This window comes from Filobasidium floriforme (genome assembly GCF_021052385.1).
Source record: "Filobasidium floriforme strain CBS 6241 chromosome Unknown HD553scaffold_24, whole genome shotgun sequence".
Taxonomy (NCBI): domain Eukaryota; kingdom Fungi; phylum Basidiomycota; class Tremellomycetes; order Filobasidiales; family Filobasidiaceae; genus Filobasidium; species Filobasidium floriforme.
In genome coordinates this window covers 71,189-83,605 of record NW_025763645.1, presented here as the reverse complement: position 1 = coordinate 83,605, position 12,417 = coordinate 71,189, and the positions used below count along the sequence as shown (strand labels likewise).

Genomic DNA, 12,417 nt, shown 5'->3' with positions numbered 1-12,417 from the left:
GAAGGTGTCGACAGCAGGCGGTTCTCGGCGCTGATGTATATATATCGGTATGGCATTCGGGATGTTCAGTATGATCTGGATGATTGACAAGCTTTTCTTCCGACCAGCATAACGTCCTTCAAGATGTCTTCCGGTGGCACCAACCCCTTCAACAATCGAGGTCAGCTTACTAAAACGGCTGAATTGAAAGCGCTCCGTGCTCGCGGTCCAGGTGGGCCAGGGTTAAACAACAACAGCAGCCATTCAGGGTACAATCCTCAAGCTTCCTCAATCGTGAGCTATAATCAGACCAGATCTTTCCACTCGCTCCAGGTCTGTTTGACCCTTTTTGCCCAGATATCTCAGGCCGAAACGTCGAACACAGACAAGAATGTCACCAACCACCAGAGGTACCCGTCGCACGCTTTCCCTTGGGACCCAGTCGACAAGGGTGAGCCATCGGCCTCCTTCGACACCTCGACGACCTCTCCGTCTCAGCTCCACTCGACTGAGGAGCCAAGCGAATCGACGAAGACGGGAAAAGTACACGTCTTGCTCACAAGAGTGAAGAGTCAGGCGACGAGCTTGTTCTCTCAAAATAAATCCCTCGAGAACTCTGACATCTCGCAGGATTCATCAAGGAAGGACTAGGAATAGATTTTTCAGCCGTTTGTTCTGCACCGGACATGGTATTTCTTTGTGGAAGTGAACGACTTAGATAGTTTGGACTGATGTACGCTATAGATGAGACTGTCAACTTCTCAAAAGCTCAGTGTTTTGATCACTCACTAATATTCGTTCCTTATCGCGATCTGTTCTCGGCGACTGGTCTCCGCACCGAAGGATGCATAGATGGTTGTCCAAATATCAACGCTGGGTAAGACTGCATGTGGAATCTACTGGGCTATAAACTCGCAAACAACATCAAGAGATCATCCGGCTGGGTCCTTGCTGACATGCAAAGCGTGCTCTTGCCTTTCCCTGTCACTGAAACCCCAAACGACTTCCTTAACGCGCGCGCTTGACTCGAAACGCATGGAACGAGGGATGCAAACTGGACTGAGACGATCCCCTGGAGAGTCCGACGAGACCTCCTTTCATAGTGGACGGGGTCGATCTTCGACTTGTATCGATCGGTGATGTGATTGAGTTGCTATATAGAACGATTGTATATGTTCGACCTGCTGATCGTTCCCGAACGCGACCCCCAGTGTCGTTACGATAAAATGCTTGACCTCCAAAACAGTATATCGAATATGTCAGCACCATCATCTCCGGTGATAAACGGGGCACTACTCTCACAGGCCTTGAGTTTTGGCCCGGATAGCTGGATGTCTCACGAATGGGTTAGTCGATCGAAGCGAGTGACAGACGAAGCAGACATTTGTCTGAATCGTTGAATGCAAGCAGGCTCCCGCAAGCCAAGCGCCAGAGTTATCTGCCGTGGGCTCGGATATTCAGAGCACCTCGGATCGCATTCCTTCCTCTATACACTCCCAGGATTACCATGGCAGTGTGAGGAGTGGGTCCCGGGCGCGGGTGAGCATTGAGCAATCATCGATTGAATGATACAGGTTCTTGACATGCACGTTCGATGCAGGACTCTTTCGATTCTGTGTCAGGCGATCCAGTGAATCACCAGCAGTCCTACGGCGACAATTGGCCACTCAGAGGACCAACATATGTACACGGTGTAGTGCGTTTGGGTTCGACCGGCAAAGGAAAGGTTGGTATAGACTCATGAGAGGTTCGTTCACAGGGCTCTAATGTCGTTATGCCGGAAAACACTCCCCTGCGAAGTATGTGGTGATGCGGCAACGTTACCGCTGCCTGATAAAGCTAAGTCGGTTGGTATGTCGATCTTACAGGACGAAAGTCATTCGCAGCTTCGATATGTTCTAGCGTAGAACCGGGATTCGTCAGTCCCATTACGCAGGATCTCCGTCCGGAAGCTTCTATTGGAAACAACGCGGGAAGCCTCACTTCGCATACGATATCGCCACTCGAACCCATCGCTAATTCGGCTGGGAAAGTCAGGGCAGACGAACAGCAAGGTTATGCTAGAACAGGTGACGGAGGATTTGCGTCTCAATTATTGCAAGAGATGGATGTCTGGAACACGGGCCCGCCGATGCTCTCAGTAAGTGACAGGCTAGATTTCGTCAGTCATGTTTCCCGTCTTCCTGCAGTTCAAATTGTCCGGTTGCTCTGTCGTAGCTGGACTCTCGGATATCGGCTCCAGGCGGGGGTTCAAGTTTCAGCTCTCATCTCCCGATGTTTGGCTATAACCGGGACGACGGAGGAGCGTGGGATCCGAAGGCTTATAGATCTCATAGCTTGGAAGGATCGCAAGCAGAAATGAACCACTTGGTGAGCAGCAAGAAGATCTTGCCGTTCGGGTTTCGGCTTTGGTTTCGATTGACCGTTCCAAATCGACAGCCTGCGAGTATCCGGACGGAGCAGAGAAGCACCTTTACAGGTGATCATAGTGCTACGATCGACGAGAACTCCCAAGTGAGTTTCTCGATCCATCAATCAAAAACGGGTATATCGTTGAGCTTCTGACATGCGGTCTTTAAATTAGCCCCGTCTACACGAACAGAGTGATATCGGATTACGTAGAAACGCTGCAAGGAACAGGAGACGTCGTATGCCTGATAACGCATCCGCAGACCTAGGAGTCAGTATGCACGGTCATGACACCTATTGACAAGCACGCTCATCCCTCCTTTTCAGCTTGATCAGAGTCTCAGTAAGGGGACTTCGTATGAGGAAAGTGTAGGTGAGTAATCCCACGGCGTTGTACGTTCGTGGCCGCCTCGAATTTCACTGAGATTTTGTATTTGTGACTTTTGCCGCCTATAGCAAGTGTGGGCAGAGATAACCTTTCTAGGCCCTCTTCCGGGTCGCGAGATATCAGCCAAGCGTCTACCAATGGTTATGGTCAAGATAATGCCTTTGGGGATTATAGGGTAAGCTTACAGTTGAGATATGGCGTGCGGTTAACAGTTTTCTGATGTTGACATGAGATTTTAGGGGCAAGCCCAGCCAACGAATCCGAGGCGCTTCGCTGAGGATGTTCCGCGCATTGCACAAGTCAGCTCTAGGCCTGATCATACAGGTGATGAGTATCCGAAACCGCTACAACGCGCCCTGTCACCTCAAAGCAAGAAGAGCAGGCAACCATGGACACGGAGATGGTTCAGGAGAAAACCGGCGAAAGACACTTCGGAGCAGAAACAGATGCACGATTTTTGTCATGGTTTGAAGAAAGATCCGGGCAACTGTGGGTACTGTATGGCCGAAGATGACACAGCGGACTACGCATGATAGACTTAGGCGTGTAACAGTGATAGAGTAGAAGGGTCTGAAGCAGACATTGGGACGCTTCTTTAATTATTGTAGAACCGGTCCGATGAGCGTTGTGACTGATATGACTATACTTCTGGCTTCCTGGCCTCTGAGTGCACTGACGATGTATGCCCAGACAGAAATCGGATAGCGGACAGACATTGCACGGAATCGAGATCCCTCGCCACTGTTTCAGACCTCGCTACACGAAGCGCGAATTTGCCTACGCGAAAACGCTAAAAATCGAACGCGTTTCTGGCAGGTCGTGTGCGGAACACTCTCCGCTCTCGCTTGCGGTCTAGCGAGCCGCCAAGCCGCTCGGCCCTCATTAATTAGCGAATTTCTCGGGAAATCCAATTTTCCCTCTGATTAGATAAAAAGCCCCGATGTCCCGATTAGCTGAATGCAAGCGATCAAGCGATCAGATCGTGATCATCGATCCTTGACCCCTATCCTCCTGGTAGATCATGGTCGATAGTATCAGTGGTGGTAGTGGTACCGCTATACCGTTACAAAGCGTATCAGACGACAAGACCAAGGAAGACAAGTATGAACCGGGAAACGACGACGCCGCGGTCTCTCCTCGACCTGAATCGACGAACGCGTTGCCGCAACTTGAGAATGAACGACGTGAACCAGAGTCGGAGTTGGACAAGAAGGTCGAGAGGAAATGGATGGCGGCGATCTATGGGTTGATGTTCCTGGCAGGTGAGCTTCGTTTTATCACCTTTCTGTCATCTCGATCGTGGTAACGGACATCATGCTTACAAGACTGACCCGACCATCGTCTTAATTCCGTAAAACTTAGGATGGAGCGACGCAACCACCGGCCCTCTCCTCCTTCGTATACAATCACACTATTCGGTATCCTACCCTATCGTATCGCTGTTGTTCATATGCGCCTTCGTAGGATTTTTTACCGCGGCGGTGATCAATATCTGGTTGACGGATAAGATCGGGTATGGGAAGGCCTTGGTTTTAGCTTCGGGTTGTCAGGTGAGTTTTGAGGGTTCGAGACTTGTAGCGTCCGAGGTCTCCAGGTTGCGAGCACATCTTAATCACTCTCTTCGGACATCACTTACATCTCCTTCTCCTTCCACCTCGACTTTCGCATTCTAGGTAGCCGCATTCGCCATCCAAGCCTCCAAGCCCCCCTTCCCCCTCTTCCTAATCTCCTACACCCCCAACGGGATAGGCATGGGCCTTCAAGACGCTTTGGGGAACACCTTTATCACCAGACTCCCTGGCGCTTCAAACAAGATGGCGTTAGCACACGCTATGTATGGATTAGGAGCGTTTGTCGTCCCGCTGGTAGCTACCCAGTTTGCGAGACGGACGCCACAGATGGAAGGGAGGTGGAATTACCATTATCTCGTTAGTTTGGGGGTGGCTTTGGCGAATACGCTAGGGCTGGTTTGGGTGTTTAAGGGGAAGAGGGAGGAGGTCTTATTCGAGGAACAGGGGTTTACGCCCGTAGGAGGCGAGATTGATGAGAAGATCGAGATCGATGCGGAGCATCTCGATTCTAATCACGCCGACGGGAACCTCAACCAGGAGGACGACAACGACCTCACCGCCGAAGACGTTTCTCCTTCTTCAAAAGCACTAGGCTCGCATACGAAATTCAAACGCATCCTCTCTTCCCCCTTTATCCACCTCGTCGCAGCCTTCTCTCTCCTCTACGTCGGCATCGAGGTGACGATAGGAGGTTGGGCGGTGACGTTCATCGTCGAAGCTCGAGGTGGGGGGGACGATTCCGGGTACGTCTCGTCAGGTTTCTTCGGGGGGTTGATGGTTGGGAGGATAGTGCAGATCGGGGTGGGGAGGTTTGTCAGTGAACATAGGATCGTTTATGTTTATACCGGGATCGCTTTGGCGTTGGAGATCGTGAGTTTTTTTGTGGCGTTGCTCTTCATGCCCTGCCTTTCTATCGACGTCGTATCGTCGGCAAGAGCCCTTGGTTGGTTGAGAGCCGTCTTTGTTGACGAGCCTCCGTTTGTGGTATTTTCTCGCAGGTTATCTGGCAGACGACGGGGATCATCGGGAACGCGGTCTGTTACGCATTCATCGGTCTTGTCTTGGGTCCCATGTGAGTTGAGCGACGAGATCTTCATCGGCATCTCTCGTTCTCATTCCGTACTCGTGTTCCTTTTTCCTTAGCTATCCGATCATGATGAACGTGACCGCAGCCGTCATCGACCCCGAACTAGCTGGCGGCGCGATAGGTTATATCGCCGCTCTAGGTCAGTGCGGATCAGCAGTCTTCCCCTGGATCACGGGGGCTCTGGCGGGTCGATACGGAGTTTGGGCTTTACAACGTGAGTCTTCCGGTTCGTCTCAGTTTCCTGGCTCGTCTGCAGTCGCGGCCGCCAGAAGGATTGAAAAAAAAAAAACGGTGTGTGGATGAGATGTTAATATGGTTCTTGTTGTAGCACTGCTGGTGGCGATGCTTGCGCTGGAAGGGATGCTATGGGCGGTGGTCCTGTTCATGAGCCGGCATAAGTGGAAGAGGATCCACAAGTTCTGAAAGAGCGATAGCGCGATAGATGGCCTTTGCTCTTTGCTCTCAGAGCTTGCATAAGTTTCAAGGTGTACTCTACTGTATATCGACAAAAGAGCGTTGCGTTGATTTCTGCTTTGGTCTTATGAAGGTATGAAGACGCATAGCTTAGCACAGGACATGAGATTGCAAGTATCGGGAAATTGAGTGCTCAGCGTGCCAGGTCCGACTGTCTATAGATTCTCATTGTCATAGTAGAGTAGTGTAATTGTATATTTTGTGTAAGTTTGTAACTTGTAAGCGTACTCGACCCAATCAGGATCTTATCATTCGATCGTTACAAATTACGAATATCACAACCACATCACAAGGCTACCATATACCATGTACCACATCTGTATATCTGTATATCTGAAGATCAGTCTCGATCGAAGAAAGCTATACAAGTAAGCTAAGAACACCTGTAGTACCGAGTAGTGTTGCCAAATGAGTATATTCGTATTCGTATTCATATTCGTTTGATGATGACATCTGATATTGGTATTTGTACTCGTAATCTACCCACGATTACGAGTATTGTATTCGTATTCAGTGAATATATACTCGAGTATATTCATACCAGGTTGGGTTCAAAAAAGCATTGAGTTGGCGCGCATGATGAACCGTGTTTCACAATGACATAAACGGAGCTCAACAAACTGCTTCAATATCCTTCATCAAACATAACCCTTGAGCATCCCAGATCTTGAGTGACGTCTGCTTAAGGACCATCTCTGGCTGCATTGCCTTCCGCCTGTGCCCCAATGTGTTACCGGATTGTGAAAACAATCGCTCGACACTGGTGGAAGATGCACGTATAGCTAGGAGGTCTCGAGCTACCCTTGTCAATGGTTGTAAGCGAGAATTGGAGAGAGATTGACGCCTCCAATAAGCTTCGATAGGCTCATTCCTTAGCATAGATTGACCAGGAACTCTGGTTGGTTTTGGCTTGGTGTCGTGGTTGACAGGCTGTTGAGCATTGAATTCGTTCCAAGCATCCTTGATTTCATCTCCGCTAGAAGTCCCAACATCCTGACTAGAGTGTGCCAATTCGAATGGATTGCTTTCGAGCAGGTCAAGCATGTCATCTTGCGTATCCATTTGGTAATCTTGTGACCCCTCAGGCGTGCCGCCAGATGCTTCGTAGCTGCCAGCTCGTCTCAAGATCCATGCGACCACCTCCTCCGTTCTGGTGCGAGGATTTGAAAGGTCATTGGCTTCCGCCAATTTGTTGAAGCCCCTCTCCCGCATGTATGGATTGAGGATAGTAGCTGCGCATATCCAGTCGTTCTGCAGCATGATGCGCAGATATTTCTGCAATTTTGTAATGGCCATACGGAATGAGCTCCTGCGGTCTGGTGCTGATGTCAATATGCCCGCTTGCAGAGTCTGGATGAGCACGCTCAAATCCACCAGGACCCGATGAATATTGACCTCGACTTTTGAGTATCGCTTGGTCAAGCCTTGAAAAGAGGCGAGCGGTAACTTGAGGGTTTCAAGGGCCTGAAAGACGTCCCGTCCAAGCATGGGACACCCATCCTCACCAAACATACGACTGTATGCTATAACGGTTTCCTTCAATAGTAGGATCCGGCAAATAGCCTCATATGTAGAGTTCCAACGAGTCCGGACATCGGCAAGAGGGAGCAAACCTCTTCGTAGATCGGTTGCTTTGCCTGCAGGATCTTGTGAAACTCTTCACGACGGCTTGGGCTTGCCAACACAAACTTGGCAAAGTTGTGCACCTTTCCGACTGGAGATTTGTTGTAGGCCTCTCGTCTAACTTTGTCCTCTTGTGTATTCTATTCGATCGATACTGAGTTAATATGCTTTTGCTGTGAATTAGACGTCGGATCAGAAATTACTGCGTACCATGTTTGATTGCGTCCTAGTAACTAGTTCTTCCTCCTCGCTGTGTTCCTCCTCATCAGAGGCCAGCTCAGTATAATCTCCTTCATCCGTTTCCATCTGGGCTGGACGATCAACCAATGCTCTGGTCGAGGACACCCCAACAACCCGTATGCTTGGCACAGATGCATCCACACTCTCAGGGTAATCATCGGTTGAAAGGGTACCTGTGAGATGGGGTTTCAGTCTCAGCAAAGTGGCATCTGTTTTCATGCACGATTGCTCACCCTCATTTTTCAAGAAGTCCTGTGCGGCTAGGTTCAGAATGTGACACATGCATCCGATGATGTGTAATCCATCCAGTGAGTACAGCTCCTCTGCTTCAAGGCGGCCAGCAAGGTGGATGGCTGCAGCTTTATTGGTGGACGCGTTGTCCCCAGTCCCTGGGCCAAGTCGGTTGGCAACACCAATAGTGCTGAACACAGACAGTAGACCGTTGGCTAGTCTCACCGCAGAGTGCTTGCCTTTGAGATGCATGAACCTGAGTAAGATCTCTTGCAGCTCGAAGTTTGCATTCATCCACGATGCATAGATCCCAATATAGCAGTTGCGACAGGAACTGTCTGTCCAGCTGTCGTGTGCATAATGGATGAAGGTGTCTTTGCTGGCAGCAAGCACCGTGTGATCCACCTTTGTCTTGACAAGTTCGTATGACCTTTTGATCATGTTGCTGATAGTTGTTCGGCCGGGAATAGACGCGCCTTCATGGCAGTACTGAATGAGGTCTTTGAATGACTGTGAGTCAACTAGCGAGAAGGGTAGAGACTCCACTGATATCATCCTCAATATTTTGGCCTTCAGGGTCTTGTCCGACCATGGTGTTTGCAAGAACCCTGAGCTTGGGCTGATCGTGAGCTGATTGCTCTGCGACTTGAGATATTTGTCACGATTTGATGGAACAAGCCCTGGATGCTTGTTCGCAACAGCAGTGGCTAGACCGGGGCAGACTGCCTGATGCTTGATCAGGTTCGTTGTGGTTTTAGCCACTAGTCCTTCCTTCCGCCGAGACGGAGGACATCCTTTGCAGAGGTATCGGCAGTTTCCCTCCAAGTCATAAACCTTGTCGTAATAGAGGTATACAACAGCAGATGTGCTTCCAGTGCTAGGCGTAGGAGTTCTGCTTTGAGTTGCAGGTACCGATCCCTTTTCGCTTGCCTTTTGGCTTCCCTTCGACAAGGCTACAGGATAGTCCGCAAATACGTCCTCATCTCCATGGCGGATGGCATGCTCTTCGTCACTGCTCAGATCAGCTTGACTCTGAATTTTCCGGTGAGCATACCTTGTCGTACAGGAAGAGGGATGAAAAACAGAACTCACTCTCTGCCTTTTCCTATAGCGTGCCGTTCTTCCCTTCCTCGTGTTGGCGGCTTGATTGCTAAACGGCAACACACTCCTAGTAGAGCCTTGGGTTGAGAATGTACTTTCAATGCCTTGACTAGCCAAGTCATCTCCCTGGTCGTCACTACTGATGACCTGGTAGCCTTGCTCCATGCCCTTGCTCGGTCGGATATGTTCTGTGGGGACTGTCCGCGCAAACGGTACAGCGTTCCGATCGATCCTTGGGCTGGGTGACCGGGTTGATCTTCTGATGGCAGATGGAGTGGATAGGCCAGGGACTGCCAAGGGAAGGTTTGAACTAGCAGCTGGATTGAGGGCATGACTGTAAAGCCCGTTAGTAGCATGCTCTCTTACAGGTGGGACGTGGAGAAACTCACATTCGTTCCAACTCCTGCATCAACGATGTAGCCCACCCGTCCAAAAGACCTGTCTCAGCTCCAGCATTTAGGAGTTTGGCCAGTTCAGTACGGAAGTCCTTGATGACCAGATTCAACTGGTCCCCTCGAATCCAGATACCCCAACCAGGAAAGGTTCTCAATCCGAAGCAATCATCCATGGCTTCGTTGATGACCCCAGCTGGCCCGAGAGCCTCCTCCTTGGTCCAATCGAATCGAAGGGAGTAGGTGGGTACAGGTCCAGTATAGTCTCCTGTAGGCTGCTTAGCTTGGATCCACTTCTCAAAGGGAACTAACCGGTCTGAAGGTATGCTAGCTGCCCAGGACACTATCCGGTCATGATCTGGGGAATGGTCTTCGTTGACCTGACTTGCAGACAGGTGTAATCTGATTGTCCCAGCAGTAGACATGACGATGATTTATATTCTCAGTTGTTGTTCTAAAAAAGGTGTGAAGTTGTGTCTGATCTTCAAGCCATATGTTAGTAATTACATGTTGTTGTGAGTTTGAATTCACAGGCCTACCAAGCCTATGTGGCCCACGTCTCAAGTCCTGTATCGGGGGGAAGTAGGACAAGCCTAGTGTTATAAGCTTGTGCAAAGAGACCTCAACAAGACTTCCCCTTTAGTATAGTGGATTATGGTGCATAATGTTGACGGTTAGGTCAGTCAGGTCAGGTCATGAGTTCGACTCAGGGCGCAGCCTGCTTTTCCAGAGTTTTGCCCTTTTCAATTCTATTTTACAGGATCCGCAACGGGCTTCTAAGTTTTTGCACCTAAGGTCCTAGCAACCACCGTGAACAGATGCCGGCTTAACAGCTACTTCTGGGTGGTTGAGCGCTGATTCTTTTTGTTATTCTTTTTGATTGAATGAGTGTCTGCCTATCTCCCACACCACCCTGCAACACTCTACATAACACTCTTTGATGATTATATACTCGATTATACTCGCACATGTAATCGTATTCGTACTCATAATCGTGGTCAAGAAAACCAAGGTATTCGTATTCGTACTCATATTCGCAAATGATTACGAGTACGATTATATACTCGTGATACTCGTAATTGTTGGCAGCACTAGTACCGAGTAGAAGAGGGAAACTTGACCATACTTTAGCCGTGTACCATGCCATGCAACATCGTGTCGCCGAGCCGAGTCCAGAGAGGTAACAGGTAACAGCTTTCTTCAAACCCGAATGAGAGAGAGAGTAGATTCTCCACGCATGCCACGCAGGGCACGCTGATATATGATATCGATCATTATTATTATTATTGTCGAGGAGACCCAGATTTTGATTTTGAGGCAAGTTTGTGACACTGCCTAACATTTGGACATATAGGTCGATTAGATGAGGTCGGATATAGCTCATATAGTCCGCATTCGGCAGAGCTGATATGGGAAGTGTATATGCGGCCCATATGACGTGTAAATGCGGTATATTGGTCTCATCTATATATGACCCCTCGTCGATCGGACAAAAGTCACGTGATCTCATATCGACCGTATCTAGTTTAATGACATTCCACGAACGCGACCAAACGCGTAAACACATACGCGTTATCCTAGAGTAAACATATCGCTATCGAGGACTTAGAGGGATTCGAGTGAGGTAGGAGAACTAGACTGGCCTCTGCCAGCTGCCAGGCTGCACCCTACCCTTACACTACAAGTCGTCAGGGCGAAGCATTACCTAGCACCTAGCCATAGTCTGACATCGTCGTCTGTCCTCGCAAACCTCCTTGCCCTTGGTTCACCCACCGTCAGGACCGGCCTTGCTATTCATCTTGACCCTCGATGACGGTCATGCCGAGTTGCCATGTCAGCTCCTGCACGGCGTCAGGTAAGTCGATAGACCCGTTGGTCCGGAGAGCGAAGTATCACTGACTAGTCGAGGTCCGACTGTATAGCGTCTCTGTCGGTGCACCCGATGTGCGAAAAACCCCCTGGGATACCTGTCCGTATCATACAGTACATTCACTCGACATAACCCCCCGGGCAAGCCCATTGCAGCTCCAGCTCGACCTCTTCGGGAATCATCCATTCCGAACTCGCCTCCTCCCCCTCCTGTCCGACCAGACTATCACGAGTTTCAAAAACTGTGGGACGATCCCTACCCAAGCGATCGGAGTCGTGCTGAATCTGCCTCGTACCAAGATCTGCGGGATGAAGAATCGCTTGAAGTGGCATCGAACTTCCCCTCCGAGCGTGCAGACGACAACCCTCATCGACAAGAATCACCCTGGCCATCACACAGTGACGAAGACCGCCCAACGAGTGATATAGGCGATGGTTGGTGGGACGACTCTGATAGTGATGCCGGCCAGGGAGGTGGCTATGGCTACGACGATGAGGACGATATCGATGACGACGAACAGCAGATCCATCCGGACCATATCCTGCGGGTTCGGGGCGAAATGCAGACACGCCATCACAACCTGGATCCCGGCCTACGGCACATCTATACATCCATCGCCTGGGGCAAAGCGACAGGCATGAGCATCGCGACAGCGAATATCCAACTTGAAGCGATGACCCGTGGTCTGGAACTCGAACGTAACGAGGTCATCGAAGGACATACCACGTCGGTCAAAACCGCCCTATCCAGAATCGGGGTCAATCCCGACGAATTCATCGATCGCTACATAATCTGCCCGAACCACAGTTGTTGGCGAATGGTAAGCTCGATCTCCACCCCAACATCCACCAGATCTACAACCCGTTAATCCGATTTGCCATATTCGTTCGCCTCCCTGATCAGACGAAACTCATTCACTTGGAAGAGCTCAAAAGCCCCGAATGCGAGTGCGGTACCCACATCTATCGTCAAATCAACAACACTCGGACGCCTTGTAAGGTCATGCCGTACGCCAAGCTATCCAACATTCTCCCCCTCCTCTTGCAAGACGA

General features: G+C 50.0%; 2 protein-coding genes across 2 annotated transcripts; both read left to right on the top strand.

Moving 5' to 3' along the window:
* Positions 1 to 1,235: 1,235 nt before the first annotated feature.
* On the top strand, positions 1,236 to 3,309 carry HD553DRAFT_362803 (uncharacterized protein; the record flags this gene model as incomplete). The annotated part of the gene is made up of 11 exons (XM_046184006.1): positions 1,236 to 1,325; positions 1,390 to 1,518; positions 1,580 to 1,675; positions 1,739 to 1,778; positions 1,848 to 2,119; positions 2,197 to 2,349; positions 2,419 to 2,493; positions 2,564 to 2,659; positions 2,725 to 2,761; positions 2,845 to 2,951; positions 3,016 to 3,309. The coding sequence occupies 11 exons, from the start codon at positions 1,236 to 1,238 to the stop codon at positions 3,307 to 3,309; spliced, it is 1,389 nt and encodes a 462-aa protein (XP_046033454.1).
* Positions 3,310 to 3,737: 428 nt separating this feature from the next.
* On the top strand, positions 3,738 to 6,052 carry HD553DRAFT_318194 (major facilitator superfamily domain-containing protein). Its single transcript, XM_046180842.1, has 6 exons — positions 3,738 to 4,038; positions 4,139 to 4,326; positions 4,450 to 5,217; positions 5,346 to 5,419; positions 5,491 to 5,648; positions 5,763 to 6,052. Exons 1-6 carry the CDS (start codon positions 3,798 to 3,800, stop codon positions 5,855 to 5,857), a joined length of 1,524 nt encoding a protein of 507 aa, XP_046033453.1. The 5' UTR covers positions 3,738 to 3,797; the 3' UTR covers positions 5,858 to 6,052.
* Positions 6,053 to 12,417: the final 6,365 nt, after the last annotated feature.

What these genes read in the sequence shown, in the direction of transcription:
- HD553DRAFT_318194 (XM_046180842.1), top strand. Translation starts at nt 3,798, where the DNA reads ATGGTCGATAGTATCAGTGGTGGTAGTGGTACCGCTATACCGTTACAA. An exon ending in TGGGTTGATGTTCCTGGCAG is followed by an intron (nt 4,039 to 4,138) that starts GTGAGCTTCGTT and finishes CGTAAAACTTAG; the next exon opens with GATGGAGCGACGCAACCACC. An exon ending in TTTTAGCTTCGGGTTGTCAG is followed by an intron (nt 4,327 to 4,449) that starts GTGAGTTTTGAG and finishes TTCGCATTCTAG; the next exon opens with GTAGCCGCATTCGCCATCCA.